This window comes from Ixodes scapularis, unplaced genomic scaffold (assembly GCF_016920785.2).
Source record: "Ixodes scapularis isolate PalLabHiFi unplaced genomic scaffold, ASM1692078v2 PGA_scaffold9__187_contigs__length_104089568, whole genome shotgun sequence".
In the NCBI taxonomy this organism is placed as follows: domain Eukaryota; kingdom Metazoa; phylum Arthropoda; class Arachnida; order Ixodida; family Ixodidae; genus Ixodes; species Ixodes scapularis.
This window is the reverse complement of record NW_024609884.1, coordinates 12,852,734-12,876,538: the sequence shown is the minus strand read 5'-3', so window position 1 is coordinate 12,876,538 and position 23,805 is coordinate 12,852,734. Positions and strand designations below refer to the sequence as shown.

General features: G+C 48.3%; 1 protein-coding gene across 1 annotated transcript; it reads right to left on the bottom strand.

Annotated features, from left to right (window-relative positions):
* Nucleotides 1-20,610: 20,610 nt before the first annotated feature.
* LOC120836630 lies at nucleotides 20,611-23,183 on the bottom strand. The gene is made up of 2 exons (XM_040205635.2): nucleotides 23,005-23,183; nucleotides 20,611-22,672 (listed from the first exon to the last, which is right to left on the bottom strand). Exons 1-2 carry the CDS (start codon nucleotides 23,181-23,183, stop codon nucleotides 20,611-20,613), a joined length of 2,241 nt encoding a protein of 746 aa, XP_040061569.2.
* Between the last annotated feature and the right edge of the window lie 622 nt (nucleotides 23,184-23,805).

Sequence of the window (23,805 nt, the reverse complement as noted above, 5' to 3'; positions counted from 1 at the left end):
CTATTTCTTTTCTTCTTTTCTCCAGCGTGTCATGTACCCTTTCTTTCCTACTTTATTATCGCATACTCTCTCCCACACACAAGCAGTCAACCAGACTGTTTTCTTGACAATCTAGGAAAATAATTAAATTGATAAAGAAAACTAAACAACCAACGAAGAAAGCCAAATGACCTACAATTTCTGGACTCCATCGTTCGCTGACCATGGTGGACTTTTCGCTGGAATATCGTAACTTTCTAAACCCTTAACCGACTAAACGATAGTAGCGAAGCACTGACCACTGAAGCAGCACCCCCCCCCCCCCTCTCCCCCCTTGTCCCGAAACTTATTAAAAAAAAAAAACTGCTCCAGTTTTAAACGCAGGCAGCGCGTGCCCTTGTCTTCTCATTCATCATCCCCCAACTTCTACTCGTTCTTCAAAAAGCGGTAGAGTTACACGTTTCAAAAGGAACTTAACGAACAGCGTCCGGCGACAACCACCGAAACCAAGCGGGGTTCTCGAGGCGCGGAACAGCCCCGAGCAGCGAGCACACAGCCCGAGTACACAACAGAGAGAGAAGGCGCACGGTCGCTTAGGAGGGCCACGACAACCAGCAAACATCCGCTGGGACAAGCGGGGACTATACGACGCGGAACTAACAATAGCTTCCTCGTGTGTTCCTCCTCCATTTCTGCTGGCTGCCACCATAGTTATTTTACCGTTGTTTTGTTTCTGTTCGACGTCGGGGCGCAGGGAGTCCGCGGGAGGCTACGACAAGTGTCGTCCTCATGCACGCTGTGGTCGCTGGAGAGAGAGAGACCAACTTGAAAGACGCCTTCGTGTTGTTACTGTATATATATATATATATATATGTAGTTTTTTGTTTTTTTCTGCGGCAGTACAGGCGACCGGGTGGTCTTGCAAATCGAGAGGGGGACATGTAAGAAGGGAGGAGGAAGAGGGAGTGAGGGAGGATGCTGGACCGCTCTGCTCGCCCCGTATGACTTTAGAGTAATAAGTCAAAAGATAAATAAAAGCCGAGGCTGAAACCTAAGACAAGGGTAGGAAGCTGGAACGAAGAAGCCCCGTTGTGAGAAAAAACTCGTAGTGCTACTTGCATGTCTATTTTCCGAATAGATGGGAGCGGCAGGGGGGAGGGGGGGGGGGGGTTGCTGGAAAAAAGGGGGGGGGGGGGGGGTTGAGGCTCGGGAATGTTGTTAAAAGAGAGGAGAGCAGGAGGGTATGTTACTTGGTTCCTTCCATGGAGTCCTGTCGTTTTCGTTTCGAGCCTATTAGTAATTGTTTAGGACGAAAAAAAGAAGAAGGACGCTGGGGGTGGTGCGGGGGGCTCCCCTTCTCTATGCATGAAACAATAAAGATGTGGGTCTTGGCGCCTCCGCGGATAGTTGACATGATGGAGAGTGTTGTTATGGCGGCTAAAGTGTGTTTTGCCCTGTCTATACCGAAGTGAAAACATAACGCCACCAGCGTCTCGTCTTCAGGGCGAATCTGTTGATGCGTATTTTTCGGGCGTGCTGACTCTCGTGGTTGAAGGTTCGGTATTTCAACGACGGTAATTAATGGCTTCTTTCTACAACAACAGCGTTACTAATTGAACTTCTTTCTTTTTTTCTTCTTCTTTTTTTCCCCTCTCTGCCCGCTGATGACGTTGAAAGAGAGTTTACAAAACATGGCCGCATTTCAGTTGACTTTGTCGTCAACTTTGGAACATGACCTAATACAATGTCTTAATTTCTGGAGTCCTCCCCTGTCGCTTTACATAATTTGTTATCTTCGTGTTTCCTTCAAGGGTAATAAAGGAAGTTTGCTTCGCTTATTACTGTTGTCTAGAAAGGACTTCTGAACTTGAGGCAAAATATTTAGTATGCTAAAAAGTGGATTTTACTTTGTAAACTCTTTTCGTGCGGACGGACGCACTGATTTATTCTTTGATTTTTTTTTTTTTTTTTCAATTAGAGGGGGGGGGGGAGGAGGGGTAACAAAGCGCTTTATATATTTTTAAACAAAGTTTTAGAGAAAAAGGAAGGAGGAGAGACTGGGTCGAAAGGGAAGGAGGTGATCACATGCCGGATGCATACTTTGCTTAGTGTTTATTATATCTCAAATAGCATAAAATGAGCTCAGAAAGGGGTGCCCACGATGGGCCCACTTTGGTTTTGCAAGTCGGGCCTACTTGGACAGCCCACATGGGGTCCACCCGGAAACCTTATCACGTTCGGGTTTATTTCATAATTTCCATACGGTTTGAGATATTGCGCAGCCTTCCAAATCGAGGATGCCTGGCATTCCCCATGAGCCTGCTGGAAGAATTGTTACCATGTTTATACAATCTAATAAATAAAAAAACTTCTTGAGCAAAACCATTGCCAATGGCCCATTTTAAGTGTACGAAATGGAACAGAAAACCGTACACATTTCCATATGAAATTCTGTTAGACGGGTAATCGAGATACATGGCCAGCTTGCTCCGACACCCAGTTTGGGCCTGAGTTGAAGAACAGTGACAAGTGTGTAGGGAATTCTCCTTCTAATTTACACTGCGTAAAAAAACTTCCACTTCACGCAAAACGGCCTTCTCAACATACACGCTGAGTAAGTTAGTAATAAAATTTTGCCATTCTAGAATGTTTCTCCCAATGTTAAAATTGCAATCATCGGTGATTTGGTGTCAAATTAAGCCTATCCTCCATGTTGAATTTCCAGAACGTGCGGTAAATATCCTTAATATCAGCGGAAAGTGCCATTTTGGAAGTTGCACAAGTAGTCAAAGGTGGGCATGCCCACGCTTTACCCCCTTGGAGCCCACACCTGTGATAACTTTGCACCCGTATAGCCGAAGTGAGACCCACGATGGCATTACATGGCCAGCCCAAGTTGGGCATGCCCCTGTGGAGCCCACCTCTGTGCCGTACCGGGGTAGTGATTCATTTACTGCAATTGAATTACTGTAATTTAATTGCTCTATTTGCAATTTGTAATTGTATTTCATTACTTTCGGCTAAAAGGAATTGTAACTGTAATTTAATTACTTTCTAGCATCAGTAATTGCAAAATTTCAGGCACAATTACAATTACATTTGCGAGACTTACCGGCGCCGACGGAACCTCTCTGAAAGCCTCAGCGCTCGTACAGGCGGCCTGGCGCTCTATGACACACTCGCACACATAGACACGCACTCGCACACGCGTACAACAAAAATAACGTCGCATTGTTTGTTCTTTGGTGGCTTACACTGTGGGCTGAGAGACCATCCTCTTTGGAGCCTCGGTGCCGTGCGTCGCCGCCTGCGGTGCGAACAGAAAATAGCGTAAACATGCCAATATATCATAAGAAACAAAACTAAGCCGAGATTGGGAATTTTAGTTGTCTATGAAGTTATGTTTCCTTTTTTGCCAGTTTTTTACGTCCCTCTTACAGTACTGTCGCATTTTTTGTTTCTATTTTCAAGTATATTTGTTGTTGGATTTCTTCGGATATTATTTGGATAAGCATTTTGGAGACTGACCCCGAACTGTGAATATTGTCACCAATGATTCCGGAGCCCCGATTTGGTTCTTATATATTCCTGAGCCATTATAGTTTCAACTCAATGTAAATAGTTTACAATAGCATGATGCCTTTATGTGAAAGCGGTCGTATTAGCGCGTGTAAATTGTAGTTTCATATGAACAATTAGAATATTCAAATACGACTAATTGTCACATTTTTATTTGCCTGGCTAACAAAGGTGTGTCAACCCAATTTAATTTTAGTGATCTGGCGTCTTCGTGTATATGAACTAATTTCTTATATTTATTGAAAATATAAGTAGGAATTCATTACCCTAAACTGTCAAGTTCTTTCAATAAATGAACAAAATTCACAAAACGAAAGTGCAATACGTGACAGTTATACAACGATGCATAAACTCCTCAGGTTTTTTGAGCTACCTCAACTAACTATAATTTCTGACTCCCCGGCCTTTACCCTTTCCGGTATGCTATTTAATATCATGAAATTCATAATAGCTAGCTATAGTGATATCGGAAAATGAAAATGATGCAAAAACCAACGTTCAAATATACCCGCACTTTTCAGTGCCCTTGACGTCAGTGGCAGGCAAGCTTGCCAGCCGAGCAAGCAGTCTAAGAAATAGACTATGCCAAGCATTCGCTCAAAGACCCCAGGTTAGCGGCTGTACCGCACTGGCTAAATTGCTCATCTACAGCTGGGAGACTCGTCGCCCCTGTGAGGCAGACCAAGTTCTAGGCTGTATAAACACACACACAACCCAATTTTTTTTTTTTCCGTGCTGGAGCGCGGGTGCTTGGAGCGAGCTTCCAAAGCATTCGTTTGACACCATGAAACTGTAATCAGTTGGGAACAAATTCTACAGCCCAAAGAGTGAACCCCCTGCCTTCCTCTGATGTCACTTTTTGGTTGTTGCCAGTGGAGACTTTCAGTTTGAAAAACACGGTGAGGACCAAAACACGGAGATGACTAAAAACAAAAGTTTAGCCAAATTTCAAGCAAATAGGAGACAATGAAAAAACCTCCTCAAACATTGGGGCAAGGAATGAACAAATGCGTTGCATTCTAAACAACTCGTTTAACGCTATAAGGCCGAAGTAGGGTCGCTCTCAGAAATAAGTAATTGGAAAGTAATTGCGTTAACTTTTAAAAGTAATTTTTAATTGTAATTAATTACTTTTCATGTAGTAATAATTGTAGTTTTAGTTAAACTTCTTTTGGAGAAAAGTAATTGTAATTGTAATTAAATTACATTTTGGAAGTAATTTAGTCATGTACGCCTGTGCTAACTGTGGCCCCGGATAGCCGAGGTGGGAACCACGGGGGCAGTGCATGGGTACCCCGAGTTGGGCATGCCCCTAAGCCCATCTCTGTGCTAACTGTGCCCCCGGAAAGCCGAGGTGGAACCGACGGGGCAGTGCAATGGTATCCTAAGTTGGGCATGCCCCTGTGGAGCTCACCTCTGTGCTAACCGTGCCCCCGGATAGCCGAGGTGGAACCCACGGGGGCAGGTCCACGCCGCCACAGAGGGTGCTGGGGTATGGAGTCCCTCCTCGGCGGCCACGGTGTCGGCGGCGTAGCGTGCTCGCCTTTTTCGCGGTGTGGTGGTGATGTGTAACCAGAGGCTGGCCTCGTCTTTTGCTTTGGTGCTTTGTTAATCACAGGTGCCACCATCGTGCATAAAGGTGAGCCTTAACCCGAAAAAAAAAAACAGGACACAGATTTACGGATTCTGGCGACTTGATGGCGGCGTGACGGTGGTGAGGTGCAAAAAGAAGCGGTGAGCGAGGGTATGCGAAACCACCGCTGGGAGAGAAAACTGGAGCGGTCGGTTTGGGAGGGACCCCAACTTGGGCGCCATCAATCCCCGTGCGAGTGGAGCGCGCTCAGTGCGCCGAACATAACGTGGCGGCCGCGTCGGACGGAGAGTCATCACCTAAATGTTTATCTTCCACCGTGGCCTCAGTACACTACGTATTCGATAGTGTCAGATGAATTCTTTGAACGCTCGTCTTCGGAACGCGCCAGGCAGCTCATAACAAAAAAATTGTGGACACTAACGCTTCTAACCCCTAAAGGGTGCTTTCACTCACGTCATTATGTCCAGTAGGAGTAGCAGTATGCGTTTTGGGGAGGAGGGGGAAGGGGTTTGGGAAACAGTCGGTTTCTTAAACACCCCCCCCCCCGGCCTCCTCCCCCCACTAAGGAAAAAAAACAGACTACTGCTATCACTATTGGACATAAGGACGTCATTGAAAGCACCTTATAGGGTTAGAAGCGTTAGTTTACATGCTGTATATACACGTTTGCAAGAAAGGCTCTTGTGCGCTAATATTTTGAGCGATGCTGGCGCCGCGTAACGTTTCCGCCATGCTGGGGTGCGTCATTGGGGTGCGCGATGACAAGACGGCGGCGTCTGTTGTTTCGCCGACGGCCAGCGTTAGCGACACACTTACTGTTTCGGAACACAGGAAGAGGTACCCACAGAGAATCGTAGCATCAAATATTGTAGGACGGGGCATGTTTAAGGGTTAGAGCTGACTTTATAACGATCGCAGCCTCTGTTTCAGCACGTAGTGAAAGCTAGAGCTGCCGCAAGCGCAGCCATCCTGATGCAATGGCTTCTGGCGCATTCTGATGAGTGCTTTGAGTCTAGACATTTTTGTAATTTTTCGATTTGTTACTGGTTTAGATATTTTATTTAATTGTTTGTGCTCTTTCGCGGTCGAAGAAGCCACCTGTATGTTTTATAAATATTTTTGTTTCTGCGCTAAGTGGTGTATGAATCAACAAGACGCGCTTGGCAACATTGTACGACAAGCAGCGAACCAACGTTACTGGAGCAAGCTCAGTTTCACAGCTCCGCCAGCGACGTGGGCTGTGGTTGTCACGATAACTAGCAGCGCTGCAGTCGAGCCTTGCTTCCGGATTGTCTAGCCCGCCAAGTTTGAATAGCAATACCTGAGCTTGGCCGAGTTGTTGATTCATACAAACACTTCACAGCGCAAGGAAACAGACGCACACAAAAATAAATTTCAAACACTCAAAGAAAGAACACTCACATTGCGCTGACTCTGATCTCTGTGGTGTATTACACTTCATCTTCATCATCTTTTTTTTTTTTTGTTATTATACGCATGCACTTTAAAAAAAAGCCCGTGCGTCTGCTTTTCCGCACAACACTCGGTGAGCCAATCACCGTAATTCACGGAGGCAGCTCAGCGAATGGCGATGCCGAAACATATGTTTAGACCAAAAAACGCAGTCAGAGCTGTGACATTAAGCAATGCAAGCGTGACGTTTTGCATTGCTTAATGTCACAACTCAGACTGCGTTTTTTGGTCTAAACATATGTTTCGACATTGTCATTCACTGAGCTGCGTCCGTAAGTTGCGGCGATTAGCTCTCCGAGTGTTGTGCGGGAAAGTAGACGCGCAACCTTTTTTTAGAGTGTGGAAGTAAAAAAAAAAAAAGAAAAAAAGGAAGAAGAGAAAAAAGAAGAGGAAGCTCTCAACGCGGTGGTAGTAGACGACGCGCGAGACATGGAAGAAAGATCCGACTGCAGCGCCGCTAGTTCTCGTGACCGCCACCTGGGCCACTCTCCTCTGCAGGCGAGAATAGGGAGCTGCTCCACTAACGTTGCAGCGAACATGCTGACTGGAGAGTACCTTACCTCGGCGTGCAGTTCGAGGTTAAGCCGGATCGGATTCAAATTAAGAATGCGTCAAATAAACACTATCACCTACCAGCCACTGTATCGCACCGCTCCGCGAACCAGGCAGGAAAGGCAGCTGTGGCCACCACGAGTTTCTTGACACGAGGGTTGGTTGAAGAGAAGGACGTTGGAGTGGCCCAGGGTGTGGGCGAACGCGAGGGCTGGGCCCGGCACTCGATTGCTGGGCCTGCTCAAATAATGTTGACTTCTTTTTTTTTTTCTTTTTGTTGCGGGATAGCAGTATGCACCGATCCCCACAAACGTCAGCGAAACGTTCGCCTCGCTAACGGACTATTTGTGCATCGCCGAGGAACACTGACTGGCGATTATGATGGTGTGATGGTGTGAGAGGAGCTTCTGCCGCATTATTAAAGGAGCAATGCAACAATTTTTGTACTTTGCGCAAATACCGCTTAAAACGGATCCCTAACGTTAATGACCTATGAAACACGCGTTCGTTTTTCACCCCACGCTATAGAAGTCCCAGAAAAAAATTAAAGAAAAACGAGCGGCGTTCACCCCCTCAACTCGCAGCCAGAACAAGCGACCACGTGATCTGGAGCCGATTATATGCCGCCAATGTTGATCATAGCCACGCGCTGGGGTTGGCAAAGCGCAGGACACGCGCTGAGTTCCAGACATTGTTACGGCTCGGCTGTTGTCGTCGTTGCAGCGATTGGACACGGGTCACTACCCGAATGCTTCTCGAGCTAGCAATTGTCACGAGCCCAAGTCGAGTGCCCACGCAATGCTCGGGTCCAATCTATGAACCGCATTCAAATATCGTCACTTGGGTGTACTACGATCCCCGAGCTATGTCATCAAATTTTGCAAAGGAGAGATTGAATGAAAATGATCGCTTTTGTCCTTGAAATTACACCGCAACAAAGGAGTTTCTTGGCCAGTGGCGTTGCGTGTGAGTATCCTTGAGTCCCAGGTGTGCCAGTAAGCTCGTGTAGAGAGAAAAACATTCCTATTGAATATCGTTGCACCGCTCCTTTAACTTGTATCTAACTTGTTGCATCCTCTCATACGCAGAGAAGCGAGATCGGCGTCAGTCGGCTGCACACGAGTAGAGAGTCACCCACTAACAACGGTGGAGCTCTTTCCCCAAGTCCCTTCGGTTAAAGCTTCGTAGTCTACATAATAATAAACGAGGGAAGAGGTGGGAGCGGGCGTCGGAGCTTAGAAGCCGGCATCCCAATCGCAGTACGTAACGGAGTCGCAGTACGTGATGATTTGGTAAACCGGTTACTGCCTATTGGTGACGTGCGCGATCGAGAGCGTCGCTGTGGTCGGCCTTGCACGATTGACCATTTGCTGACTATGACGTCAGCAAAGGATTTCTCATCGACGGAAATACGAGTAATGTAAGAACTTCAATTTTGACGGTGTTGGCAGGGTTGGTTTCAGAGCGCGATGATTTCAAGCTTCCACCATGCTTATTAGAGACCCCATCGAACTTGTTGTTCGCAAGGTGATGACGTCACGAGAGGGCACCATAGGAGGGCGCTACCAAAAGATCTCGCCGCTTTAGCGCGTTTTCTGCCTCTCATAAAGGGGTACTCCGCCGATTTTTGAGCTACCTCAACTAACTATATTTTCTGACTCCCCGGCCTTTACCCTTTCTGGTATGCTATTTAGTATCGTGAAATTCATAATAGTTATTGCGAAATCGGCAAATGAAAAAGATGCAAAAACAAACATTCAAATATACCCGCCCTTTTCAGGGTCGTGACGTCAGTGGAGAGCAGGCTTGCCAGTCGGGCGAGCAGTCTAAAAAATAGAATATGCCAATCATTTGTTTCGTGCTGGAGCGCGGGGACTGGAGCGCGGGGACTGGAGCGAGCTTCCAAAGCATTCATTTGACACCATGGAACTGCTTCGAATCAGTTGGGAACAAATTCTACAGTCCAAAGAGTGAACCCCTGCACTTCCACTGACGTCACTTTTTCATTGTTGCCAGTAGAGACTTTCAGTTTGAAAAACACGGTGAGGACCAAAATTGTAAATTGAATAACTTCGTGAAAAAACAAATTATTTTGACCTAATATTTGGGATACTATTTTGGCGATATTGTTTGGCGAGTTTAGCAAAATTTCAAGCAAATCGGGGACCATAAAATTCTTGTTTATTTCAGTACAACAAGCCGAAGAGGCATGATCTGCTTCTGGGTCACCCGATTGTAGAAGAACGACGAGGCAAGAGCTCAGTTTATCAGCTTGGACTCTGCCGACGACGACGAAGACCGGTCCTTGTAGTCACCACACAGTACAAGGTTTAGCAAGAACCGGACCGATAACTGTTCGCTCTCGAGTCGCGCAGCTGGTGACAGGGATTCCGCGGTCACTGCTACGAAGAAAATCTCCATCGGAACTTCGTTTCAGCTTCCCGCATGGTGTGTAATTAAAAGATCAAGTTCCCCCCCCTCTTTTTTTTTTTTTTTTTTTGCTTTCGTGCGACTCAAGTTTTTTTTTTATCTTTTTTGTCAGAAGCGGCTCCATTGGTTTCGCTAAGCTCAGCCCCGTCTTCTGCTTTGGACCACAAGCCGCAAACCCACGTTCCTGGTGTCTTCATGGAAGCGATGAAGAGAGGGCGTCGTATAGGATTCACAGTCGCGGCAGCCTGTGGTAAGGCAATCCCAAGATTCTAAACTTTTATATGAGAGAAAAGGTCTTAGTTGCCCTCATCCTTCCGCATAAATGATAGCACATTCACCTCCCCCTCCTTAATCTGGATTGATTACAGTGTTGAGAGGAAAAACAAACTATTTGTTAAATGCAACAACAAGCGCTACGTACGTAGAAAAAGAAATCGGCAGGTCGCAGGGTGTTACTCATTTCCCCCTTTACGTGTAAAGGGTGGCTCGCACAGCCCGTTTTCTTACGTTGCGTCACGTTACGTTACATTACGCTACGCTACGCTACGCTACGCTACGAAAGCTTACGTCTGATTACACCACAAGTCACCGGTATACATGGGATTCGTGTTAAGCCTGGTTACCAGTTCAAGGAGATAGCCTGGCACTCGACATTCGAGACACGAATGTTTCGGTGACTCATACGTAACGCAAGAAAACGTAAGAAAATGGTGCTGTGGGAACCAACCTTTACGTAGTGAATTAGGATATACTTGTATGTATATATACAATCAATTATCTGTCATTTTATCAAAACGTACACGCCTAAAAAAAAAAAAACGAATCGCTTTTTTTTTACAATTTTATTTTGTAAAAACTAAATCGCGCGGCATTTTTTTGCGGCGGCAGGGGGGGGGGGGGGGGGGGGAGTTCAACGAGTATTGAAAGTCATAAAAGTAGTAAAGGTAACTGCACCATTCTCAAAGCATTTTGTAATATTGTTACGGTCGCTTAGAAGTTCTGGGTGGGCTCCATATTTCAATATCACATTCTCCAAAAGAAACTGGGCGAGGTCACCAGCTGTGCTGGTTGGCAGTGTTCGTGTGATGGCATATCGAGTGGCGTGGTCTATCGGAACGGCGATCTAGCGGTTGTCGGTGCTGGACAAAGGGAATGGACCTAGAAAGTCACCCCCGAGTCGTTGGAACAGGCTGTTCGGGAATGAAGTGACTGGAGGAGTCCTGATGACTGAATGGGTGGCTTCTTTCGACGTTGGCAACCATAATGTACTTCTTGACAGTTCGGTAGATGTTCGCCCCCCCCCCCCCCCCCCCACACACATTTGAATCGTTCCTTAAAGGGGTACTCCGCCGATTTCTTCATGGTCCCCGATTTGCTTGAAATTTTGCTAAACTCACCAAACAACATCGCCAAAAGAGGGTTATGCGAGCACCGCACAGGCCTTAAAGGGAGATAGCACCACCATCCACATTACGCACCATTCAACATTTTTGTCTCAGGCGGTGTGAGCACCTTTCTTAGGCGTCGTCAAGAAGTCTTTGCGTATGATGGAAATAGCGCGCCCGGTGTCTACAAGAGGGCTTGTTTTTTATACCGTCAACGTCAACTAGGAGCCGATTATGGGTTGTAGCGGAGATATTTCGTAGAGGACTTGCGGCTAAAAACTGTGATGCAGCCTCACCTCTTGAAGCTGCATTGTTGAGTTTTCCGAGGGTTGAACATCATGGGACGGCGATACCAGGAGCGGCGAAAACTTTTAGACATCGAATAGCGGCGGCTTGGCGACGGTGAGCGACGGTTTCGGGATGGACGATGGAGCACCTCCTCTTCGCTCGCGAGGTCTTGACGTAGAAAAATATTTATCCACTTTCTACAAAATTTCTATAAAAATAGTGTACAGAGGCTATAGATATTCTAAAGAATATGTATCCAATTTACTTTCCACTGTCTATAGATTTTTGACCGCTTTTTTTCTGTAGACTTTTTATAGACCTTTGTGGATGGATAGCAATTGTATAAAAATTGTATAGAAAACAGATCGCCATTTTAACAACGTTTCTATCAACAAAAAGTAAGCCTTTCTGACAACGAAAAGTAAGTTTTTCACACACAAAAAAAAAGAATGTGTTTTTTATATTAAATTTAGGTTAGTAGCGATACATCCATGGAAACAGGCACTCGCCAATTCCCGAAAGCAAATTATGCAGACATCACAAATACACACGCCACGGGGCACCCACAACACTAGTAATTCAGTAGTTTTGACTGTTCCACCACTATTACATATACCCTACACTTCAAAGGCAATCAATTGAACAAGGACCATCCCAGAAGATAAAAAGATTACAAGTATTTTGCTCTTTTTTCGCACACAGTTTATACAAAACGTGGTTTATAAGCGCGTAGAATCAATGGTCCTGGGAAAATGCCACCACACTTTTCTTTCAAATTTCGGTCAGGAGAACAGGTCATTGTACTTTCGGGTCACGACAAAAGCCACGCTGTTTATGTTTCCAGTTTGGGTCATACTATCTGTGCTTAGAGGAAGGAGAGGTTGTGTTTTTGTAAAAGTGAAAGCTATGGACCATAGACATTGCATAAGATGGGGAAGAGGGACCATTTGAAACTTCTTTATTACATCCTTTACCGCTCTACCTCGCCCGGCCCCGCGGTAAGTTGATGGAATAGTATGGAATGAATACAAGCTTCCCAGCGACTACTTCCAGGCGTTAATGATTTTAAGGTATCGACATTTATCGAAGAAACACTTGTGTGCAACCCTTGTCGTAGGACGAATTAGTATTGCCAATAGTAATGACACTAACGCCAAATACAACTGAAGAAAATATTAATTGATACAATCGCGTTTTTTTTTTTTTTCGTCCAGCATACTTGTGGTGTGGGTATCCAAGAAGCAACAACCGCCTTCGATGGTTCCCTGGCTCGCTCTGCCCACGAGCTCATCCCCGAGTACTGACTAGCCTCGCGCGCCCGACGACGGTCTTCATTTTTTTCTATGCCGACATCACCCCCCCCCCCTTTTTGTGTATGTGTGTGTGTGTGTGATTGGGGGGGGGGGGGGGGCGTATGTCCAAGGCTCGTTGCACGTCACCACGGTGTCCACCACTCCGCCGAAACGGATGAACTAGTTCATCAGGGCATCCTGAGTCCTCTCCTTTGCAAGAACCCTGCACGACCGCCTTACACCTCCAGCTTTTTACACTAACTGCTTTCGTCTCGGAGGATCCACCACATCCAACCAAGACGACAAGAAGATAAACTGTTCTTCGTCCGAAGTCAGTCACCACTCACTGTCAATCTCACGCCCAAACAGTCGCCCTAGTTCTCACGAATATCACCGCAGTGCGCCAGGCCCATCGAAGACTGTTACCGCTCCAGTGTTCAGCCTTGCATAAGACGTGTCAGGTTGTGAAAAGAAAACCGGCGACCGTCGCACTGCTTGTCCTCGGCGGAACTGTCCTCGTCGTCCCTGTGGTTCGGCGATGAGCCCGGGCTCACGTCTCTGCACAGCTGGCCGGGGGGACCCAAGTCCGCGCAGGAACCCGACGTAGGTCCCGGAAGAGCGGCGAAGTAGTCCGGAGGACCCAGAAAAGGTCCGAAGGCGTGACTTGGGCTCAGGTAGTGGGTAGACCACAGCCCCTGGCGTTGGGCGAGAGCTTCGTTCGCGCTGTCATCTGCTTCTTCCGTGTTCCGTCGTGCCAACGCTGTATCGACGTGTCGACGTGCCGACGCTGTGTTGAGGACGTGTGTGGAGATATGGTTTAGGAGACGGGTGTGGTTAGTCATCGATGTTAACGTTGTCAGAAGGAGGGGTGCGCAGAGGGGACCTGATCTTTGTTTCGTTCATGTCGCTTCGCCGGAAAGCTGGTGGACTACCCTTGGCTTCTGTGATGCTGGGCTCAATATCAGTAACCTGGACTGAACTTGCCGAAGTCTGTTTCACACCTTCGAGGCACGTTTCTGGCGGATTTTTGTATTCCGAAGCAAGAAGCAGGAACGTCAAAGGGAGTTAGTTGGTCTTGGCATCATCACCGGCACATGAAGAGCTTCAAGCAGGAGCGGTATTGCGGTGTGTCTTCTTTGCTGCAGGTCCCCGTACCAGGCGTTCCATCAAACCGCAGACCGCTTGGACACTTCCTTAATGAACATCCACAGTGCGATGAGCGTGAGAAAGATACAATGGTACATGATGCAGTTGAACTGCACGAATGCCGTGATGACTTGAATCCAGGATATTCCAGAGAGTCGCGCTGACACCTTTCCAGGGGACAGGGCCCCCATTAACGAAACGTCGCTATCCTTGTGACACCTCAGCTAAAGCGGGAACGGGAGTGCAGCGTTGCCCGCTGCTGGTCCCGGGACGGCCGGTGGAGTCCGCCCTGGATTCTGGTCTCGCCCCTCAAGAGGGACCTCATGGCGTGAGCAAAGACGCGATGTGGGTTCGACGCGGTCCGGGCTCTTGGGACCTAAGCTGCGCCGGGACGAGAGCCCGGACCGCGTCGAACCCACATCGCGTCGAACCCACATCGCGTCTTGCTCACGCCATGAGGTCCCTCTCGAGGGGCGAGACCAGAATCCAGGGAGGATTCCACCGGCCGTCCCAGGTCTAGCATCGGACAACAACCGCCTTCAATGGTGTCCAGGCTCGTTCTGCCCTCGCGCTCATCCCCGAGCACCAACTAGCCCCACGCGCCAGACGACGATCTTTATTCTTTTCTATGACGAAAACTTTAACGCCTGGATAATATTTATTTATTTTTCATAAGAAACACCGCGAAATTAAAAAGCCTCTGACATGCCAAAAAAAAAAAATGTTTTTTTCATGCTAGGTGTTGGAATGGCATGTCAGGAAATTACAAAAAAATTGTTTCACTATAGAGGTGCGTAGTTTTTTTATATAAAAATAGAAATACGAGGCCCAATTCAAAGTTCCCGCCAGTGCACTCTGACGTAACAGTGTACCGCAAGGTGTCGGGGCGGTCAGAAGAGAGACATCGGCGGAAGTCACGTGAGTTGTATCCCTCCTTGTGCTTACCGCGAGCGCGTGTAATATTTTTTAAATATTTCTGCTGTACTCCGCACCTCCACGAGCGATCCAAGCAGACAAGGTTTCCTTTATCTGCTTTTCATCGCTTAATGTTGCTGTAAAGGTAGAAGAAGAGAAGTCAGTGAATTGACGTGATCAACTACAATGCCTAGAAGGTGCTGTGTGAGGGACTGTCCCGGTATTTCAGCAACTGAAGAAGAGACCACACCGCATGCATTTCCGAGGGACGGCAGGCATCTTCAGCCTGGAGAGTATACGATGATTCGACGACCTCGGTGTCCGAACCTTCAGCAATGCAATTGGGCGTGTCGTACGCAAGCAATCCTAATTTCAGCGAGCGTTCTAAATTTTTTTTTTTTTAAGACTTGATAGCTTCTTTTGCGCCCAGTATAGCTCTGTATCATCGGACTGATCGCATACACTCGTACACTGGCTTGTACTCGCAACGCTTTCATCACTGACCTCCATCACGTCGATCCACTGACTCTTCGTCCTCAACTTTTACAGCACGCAAACTAGTCAACGGTGCAGCGATAAAGAGCTAGTGGAACTGAAACTTCGTTTTCTACAATCGCCCGTACAAAGAGTAGAAAAAAAAAGTCTTAGGCACGGTCGCGGAGAGCATGAGGAGTGAAACTCACGTGACTTCCTGCGAACCCACTTTTAGTGACGTAGGTCGATGCCTCCCTTCTTACCGCCCCGACACCTTGCGGTACACTGTTACGTCACAGTGCACTGGTGGGAACTTTGAATTCGGCCTCCTACTTTTATGTTACGCAACTCTTTAGTGAAACAATTTTTTTGTAATGTCCTGACATGCCATTTCAACACCTAGCATGAAAAAAAAAATTTTTTTTGGCGTGTCAGAGGTCTTTTAAACTCCGAATTTCAGAAAATTGGGTATCAAACAAAAATAAACTCCGAAAAACACCCTCCAAATTTGACGAAAAATAAACTCCGAAAACACGGAACTCTAGTTATGAGTCACCAGAACATCTGCGCTTCGTAAGCCGCGTGTAAGGCGCCCCTTGAATGGGCTGCCACGTTTCATACGAAGCACCGCTGTCTAGGTGACTCTTGGTGCAAGCAGATGTAAGCTCTTGTAACATAATGCAACGTAAGCAAAGGGTGCCGTGTGTACCGGGCTGAACGTTGTCGATAGCCGGTTAACATTGGACCTAGTGCCACTAAATAAGCTACGCTTCAGAGTAACGACACTTGGCCATATTGTGTCTTAAAATCATGGTTGCCAGTTATCTGAAGCTTTATCTGAAATCACAGGAAATGCTTTTCCGCCCTCCACAAATGTTTAAACCGTTCGCGACAAAGCAAAGCAATATTACATGACCTTCCTAACACCGAATCTAATGCTGAGAAAGTCGCACTTTTGAATCATGACGATCGGCCGTTGCGTCTGTTCTGCATACGAGCCAAAATGGCGGCGCCCACAACAATGTCGAGGAACGGAGTGCCGATACTCTAAGCGTAGCTTATTTAGTGGCTCTAATTGGACCTATCTCCACCCCGGCCCGTTTCGATCTGGATAGGCATCGTACCGGCGTGCGGTCGTGTATCACTACTGCGTGGTGCACCTTAAAGACCCCAGGCTAGCGGTTGTACCGCACTGGCTAAATTGCTCATCTACAGCTGGGAGAATCGTCGCCCGTTGAGGCAGACCAAGTTCTAGGCTGTATAAACACACGCACAACCCAATTATTATTTACATTGGACATTTTGGCGACGCGAGCGATCGATGGCATCACTGTGGTCGGCCTGCCACGATTGGCCGAATGCTGACGATGACATCAGCAAAGGATTTATCATCGACGGAAATATGACTAAATAACAACTTTAATTTCGGTGGTGTTTGCAGCGTTGCTTTGAGAGAGCAATGATTTGAAGCTTCCACCATTATAATTAGAAACACCATCAAACTTGCTGTTCGCGAGGTAATGACGACACGAGAGGTAACCATAGGAGGGCGCAACCAAAATATCTCGCCGCCAATACTGAAGGCCTTGTCCACTCTCGTTCTAGGCAGTTTGAGCTGTTGCACCGAGCAAAGTGAAACGTATGTCATGCATGTTCAGTGCTAGAGCGCAGACAGTCCCTTTTAGGTTTGAACACACTGTCAGCCTTGTCATTCGCCAAGATCTATCCATGTGATTGCAGCAATAGACCCTGTTTCAATGTAAGAGCCGCCTAGTGGATGTCTCAAAAGCTCCATTCCTTCCACTCTAATGGCGGGGATAGGAGAACGAAACCAGCTATATCAAGCACCCTCGACATTGTGAATCAAAGGCGACGTAAAAGGACCAAGATATTAGAATCATCATCATCATACGTTTATTAGACACCTGCCTTCTAGCTAGGGGCCTCAGGGTAGGCAGGGAGGTAAGGGAGGGAGGAGGGGGGAAGTGATGGGTGATGGTGATAAGATTTCGTAATTACGCGGTTATAGCTATTAGCTAGAGCCGTGTATAGAGAGAGTTTGGTCAATAGGAGGAGCGGGCAGAGCCAGGGCGCGCACCAGACGCAGAGAGAGGGCTTGGCATGCTCTCTTGCCGAACCAGAAGCCGAAAAGAATCCCCTAGTGGTGGTAACGAGAAACAATTTTAATAAGAGCATAAGGGTGAAATGTAGTAACTCTTCATGGCTGAAAATAGGGTGCACGTGATGTTTCCATTATGATCATGCAGAAAGATGTAAGAAACGAATGTGCCGCTCGACCTCTGTTTTGCTCGGACAGAGTGTGACCGCTCGGACGGCAGATTCCCGGCCCTCGGCGCCTGGCGTACGGATTATGTCATTCGCTCCGCTAGCCGCGCTCTTCCATCATGATTTTGGATGACCGTGATTGAAACATCACAACACGTGCGCCACATATTCATTCACCGAGAGTTACTCCGACGCCCTTATTAATTTAGTTTCTCGCGACCACCGCCAGGGTATTATTTCCGGTTTCTGGTAGGCCACATTCGAATTTCTAAAGACGCCCTGGAACACGCCAGCCCGCTTTCAGCCAATGGCGCCACCTCATTTGCCTCCTATACCTTCCAATATATGGCCAAACTCACTGTATATATACCGCTCTGGTACTGGCGCGAGCGCGTGGCTTCAACTATGGTTTCGTTTGTACGAGAACGTGTGCAAATGATCTGCGAGCTCAAACCCCATGCTCGCGCCAGCAGCTTTGGCATCATTGTACACTAAGTATGAAACAGAGTATACCAAACCTGAAGTATCGTATGAAGTCAATTAATGTCACTGGATCTTGGGAAAGTAGCGCCAAGTTCCCCATGGTCGCCATTTCGGTTCATGGAATCAGCAGTTTATTCTTGACCTCTCCATTCTTGGTGAGCCGATCGAAATCCACTGGTGACGGGTGGCTTTATAGAGACGTTTATGGAATACTGAGATTTCGTTATCCACACACCGGCGAAACAAGCTTACATCTTCGCACCGCCACCATATGTGGTGCCGGTGCTTGGGGGCATTGAGAAGTATACTTTTCCTGTCTTTCAATAAGCAAGTACAACAAAACCATTGTAAGAGATATGTGGAGTTCAGCATGCTTGATAAGTGGCTTGCATGCACAGCGCCAAAGACGCTTATATGGGCCAGGAACGCTTTCGGTACGGTGATGCTCCATAGCGACCTTGGTGCGACTGGATCATAACGACCCTTCCGAAGCTTCGAAGATTTGAATGAACCGAAATGGCGATTGCCATGGCAACTGAGACCAATATTGCGAAATTTGGTCATCTGTATGCCAGTATTTGTGTCCGGCTAGCAGGCAGGGAAGGCAATGGCCGCCACTTTCCCAGGATCACTCCTATTTAGGTATCACTCATCGACTTTAGAGTCGATGAGTGACAAGTAAATGAGCTCCTGTTCCGCGTTCACGGTGGTGTTCGGATGAGTCCATTCCACAAAGGAGCCTGGGGCGTGGGTGTCCGAGAAGCCGTGGATCGCGGTCCTTCCAAACACGAGGGTAGCTGGTGGCCGGGACGCCACAATGTTGGCAGAATTCCCGTCTTCTGCTCTATTGGCGGCGTGCGCGAACTAGAGGGGGCGCTTCTTTAGCTATCATCATCATCGTTTGTGACGTCAAGGGTAGGACAGACTGGGACAGATCGCACAGATCTTGGATCCTTCGGCTTCTCAGCTCGCTTCATGCGCTGTTTGGGTAAAGCGCGGCAAAGCGTGATTCGCGCGTTGCATTTATTTGGTGAAGTGATATTTGTAGGAGGACGATTGACCAAAGCTTGAAAACCGTGGCACGGGGAATCGCGCTGAGAAACACTTCTGGCGCTGAGGTGTCCAAGTGCTGGGATGGTGGTGTGCTGTTCTCTACCACAGTACGAAAAGCTGGATGATGAAAATAGAATATTCAGCCCTTTGATTCAGACAAAATAAAAGTGAAAAAGGAATGACTCATCATACTGAAAATAGGAAAGCGAAATTCAAGAACCTCTCGCGTGTGTAGTAAATACTTCAGTGACAGCGATTCCACGTATCCTGTTGATTCCAACGCATTCTCTGAGTGCTGGTCTTTCTAACAACTTGGAACTTTCCAAGTTGGTTCCCTTTTGAATTTTGTAAACCAGTAAACAAATATTTCCTCAAAACAGTAACTGGCAAGAAGAAGCTTCGACTGGTTTCCAAAGTCGTTTCAACTAAATCCCAACTTATTCACCCAGTTGACGCGAAACGTGCGAGACTCCCTCGCGATTGAAGTCTGTTAAATCTAATAATTCGGTGACACCTCATCATCCCAAAAAATAAGGTCTATGAATTACTACCGTTTGTATGTTTCATTTTGTGGACCCCAAGAATTGTGCATTATGCGTGATGCGCTTCTCTGCGAGCGATGTTAAATTTGTACACAATTATTAGTAAAAATTGGATAGAACAAACTAATCTGTCGCCTGAATTTGCCGGGCCATAGCCGAAAATTTAAGAAGTTATGAAAATTTCTGCTTTTCTTTCGAGCAGAAGTCGTGATATGACAAACTTCTTTACCACGTATTCGATGCGGGAGGGGCTAAGCGTCAGTTGTTGACGAGCATTTGCTCGTTAGAAACTGTCGTGTCACACTTGAATAAAAGCGTCGGTCTCGGCAAGCTCAATGTAGCTAAAACAGGTGTGCGGCGCTTCGCAGCATAACTGTGCGCGCGTGCACAGCTAAGAAGACAGCACGTCATTTACTCTGGTGAATGTAGAATCTTTTTCTACAGCAGCCTCCACAGATCCGACAAAGCCAGAATCAGAGAGGCTGTGAATAGCCCTGACGCATGCCGCGTAAGCTGTAATGTAAAGCTCCAGGCTTTTTTTTTTTTCCTTTCTTTTTAGTTTTTAAAGTTTTGTGTTTGTTTTTTTAATATAAAAAGCAACTTCGAGGCACTGTCATTCATTAGAAAGATCACTCACAACAATGTCATAAGCGTTTCTTTATGTTTACTGGAGCCAGCTGAACTTACAGAAAATTATAGAGATAGGATAAAAGTCACCCGATCGCTGGACTACCAACTAATTATTAAAGGGGTCATGAGACGATTTTCCTACTTCTTCCTCCTTAGCTTTAAACCTCAACTCAAATGCGAATTGTGAAATCACGTGGTCGCAACATTCCTTCGGCACCGGTGCGATGACTCCTAGGTTCCACCGTGCTTTTTATGCACACCATAGAATTGTTGTTGAAGCGATGTTTATTAGGAAATCGACGTTGTTGTTAGTTACGCTCTGGGCGCACTTGTCACTGTCGATGGGAAAGGGAATTAAGGGAAAAAGAGGTAGAGGAGGAGAAAGGGGGAAGGGGGAAGAGCATTTCTTCAGAGTGTTGACTCGCGACTCCTGGAACTCCCGAAAACCTCTGGATGTAAGATCTCCAAGAGCCCCAGGAGCCGCAAGCAACCCAGATCTCTTGGGAGTCCTAGAGGATCTCGAGGAGTTCCGCGCTCCTCAGGAAGCTGACTACACTTTTGAGTGCCTTGTCCGTAGTAGCTCGTGAGGCTCTTGGACGCAGGAGTTCTTCCAAGTTGGTACTAGGTAGCCCTAGGCGGGAAAAAGCATCACGGAGGTTGGTGCGCTCCTCTTCGTGATCACTGCAGTGCAGGAGGAGATGTTCGGCGTCGGCCATTTCCTCGCAGGTCTGGCATATGGGGTCAACACTGAGTCTGAAGCGACTTACCCACGCCGGGGTGAAGGCGCTTCCGGTCCGTAATCTGTGCATTACTGCGGCAGTTTGGCGGTCGAAGCCGCGCGGTACCCGAGCTGGGAAGGCACCCGCCACCACTACGGGGTCTGGGTGCTGTAGGGCGATGGCTCTTCTCACAAGGAGTTTTGCGTCTGAGAAGCGGGGAACGGTTGAAAGCGGGCACTCGGGGTCCTTGTGAGCCCGCACCGCTAGAAAATCAACGACTTCATTGCCTCTAATGCCACAGTGGCTCGGGAGCCATTGGAAGGCAATGTTGTTGCCTTCTTGCTGAAGCTCGACCGCATCCTGCGCGATTGAACGGGCCAGGGGCGTTGCCCGTTCGAGCCTAGATAGCAGCTCGAGGGCTGATCTTGAGTCGCTCAGGATGACCCAGCGTAAAGCCTGTGTGCAGCCTGTCCGAATACCCCAGAGGGCGAGCCGTATGGCTGCTAGCTCTGCCGTGGTGGAGGATGCCTGGTGATCCAGGCGCTCACTGGTACCCACAGCTGCTGCCTCGAAGAAAGCCGCTGCTGTTGCTGTGCCTCCGGAGGGGTCCACCGATCCGTCGGTGTACACTCGGGTCCACCCATCGTACTGGGTAACTAAGTGGTCTTCCGTGAGCTGCCTTGCTACGACCACTGCTACGTTCTTCTTGGAACGCAGTCCAGGGATATGTAAGCTGATCCGCAGGGGGTGGGGATCTTTGTGCAACTCTGGGAGTGGAGCGAGTGGTCCTGGTGTGCCAGCTATGTCACCAAGAGTGCAGAGGTGCGCTCCTAGTCTTGATTCAGCGCGCTCGGCGATCCTCATTAGGAGCGTGATGGTCGAGTCGCAGTTGCTCATTCGAGTCAGATGACCCAGCGCCCGTTCTTGCATGATGTTCTCTACAGAGTTAATCCTGGATTCTGTGAGCGTATGTCGAGACGAGGCTGTGCGGGGAACTCCGAGGCAAATCCTGAGTGCCACGCGTTGCGCTTGTTCAAGGTTTTTGAGCTGGTTGGCACTCAGTGTGGCGAAAGGTATGGCGTACAATGGAAGGGCCAGGATGAGCCCCCTATACAGTTGCAGCATCATGTGAGATGAGGTTCCCCAAGTAGTTCCGCCGAGCATCCGGAGGATGTTTGTATGGGTTCGCATCTTTTGAAGAACTTCCCTCATTGCTGGGCCCCAGGATAGCTTTGAGTCCAACGTGACGCCAAGATATGTGGCCGTTTTCGCCAGTTTCACTGGAGTGTCCCCAATGCATAGTGTGGGCATGAACTTGCTTGGCCTCTTTGGAGCGTAGCACAGCGCAATCGTTTTTTCGGCTGATATTGCCAAGCCCAGTTGGTGGAGACGATACACTGCATTTGTCAGGGCTCGCTGGACAGCGCATACCATACGTTGCCTTCTGTAGCTGGGGGCAGTGAACCAGAGTGCCACGTCGTCTGCATAGACGGCCATGCTGATAGGGTACGCCGGCTCTTCTCCAACCCTTGCCGCCGCTGGGAGTGACGCGATGGCCAGAGCAAAGAGTAGCGGGCTAACAACGCTCCCTTGGGGAACTCCTCGGATGATTTTCCGGGGGTTGCTCACCGCGTTGCCTGCCTTTACACACATGGTGCGTTCACTAAGAAACGCACAAATGTATTTCAGTGGTCGTTCGTTCACCCCGAAACGGCGTAGAGCTGATATGACGGCCTTGTGGGGGAGGGCATCAAAGGCTTTGCGGACGTCCAGAAAGACGGCCACCGCAGACCAACCCTGCGCTTTTGCCTCTTCCAGTGAGCTGACGATATCTCCCATTGCATCTACTGTGCTTCGATGGTGCCGGAATCCCAAAAAACAGTCCGGTAAAGCCCTTGCCCCTTCTAGGTGGTAAACAAGACGGCGTAGCACCATACGCTCCATCACTTTCCCAAGGAGATAGGCCTGTATGAGGTTAGCTGGTCTTGGGGCTTGCCGGGCTTCAGCAGTGGTATCGTTGTTGCTACCCTCCAAGCGTCTGGCAGCTCAGCTGTCCTCCAGACTTTGTTGATGAGAGCTAGCATCGCTGGGAGTGCCGACTCGTTGACGTTTCTCAGGGCCTGGTTGGTGACTCCATCTGGTCCTGGTGACGCGCGGTGTCTGGGAAGGGAATCAAGGACGTACTGCAGCTCGTGCAGAGTAAAGTCGGTGTCCGGTTGTTGCATCAGAGGTGCCGTGGGATGACGGAACTTGTCCCAATTTTCGGGGGGTGGTCCCACTGTCGGTACCAGCGGAACTTTAGTGAAAGTATCCGCGAGGAGTTCTACCATGTCCGTTGGTCGGAGGTTCATGGCCACGGCCATTCCTAGGACTGGGTTTCGGGGAATCGGGCGGCCCGCCAGTGTTCTCGACATCCTCCAAGCCCGGCTTCCTCCGGATGGCCTGTCTAGAGTACTACACTTGAGACGCCATTGTCGGCGCGCCAGTTTCTTTCCGTGTTTCCTGAATCTGGCATCCAGTCGCCTATAGGCCAGGGTATCCTCCGGTTTTCCGGTGACCCATGACTTTCGCTGGGCTCGCCGTCTTCTCGCTCGGAGTTTAAGCCATTCGAGGTCAGGGTTAGGACGTGTTAATGGCACGCTGACTTCACGAGTGGCTTCTTTGAGGACGCGCGACAGTGTTTCTGAATTGAAGGGAAATCCCCCCTCTAGTGCTTCTCCAAGCAGTGTCCTGTAGTGGTCCCAGTCGACTATCTGGCAAGTCCTAAGGCGGACTTTCGGCGGTCTTCCAATGACAATTGGAAGGTGATCACTCCCCCAGCTGTCCGCCTGAGGGGTTGCACTGAGCCTCAGGGACCAAGTTGTGAAGGTGAGATCAATCACGCTTCCCGTCACTCCAGGGCGGATAAACGTCTGGCTCCCACTTGTGATGTTCCTCAGGTCAAGTGCTTCGACCGTTGCCTGTAGCTCCCGTCCCCGTGGGGAG

Coding starts and splice junctions, on each gene's coding strand:
- LOC120836630 (XM_040205635.2), bottom strand. CDS start 23,183: ATGGCCGTGGCCATGAACCTCCGACCAACGGACATGGTAGAACTCCTC. Junction 22,673..23,004: donor TTTACTCTGCACGAGCTGCA/GTACGTCCTTGA, acceptor GCACCATCGAAG/CACAGTAGATGCAATGGGAG.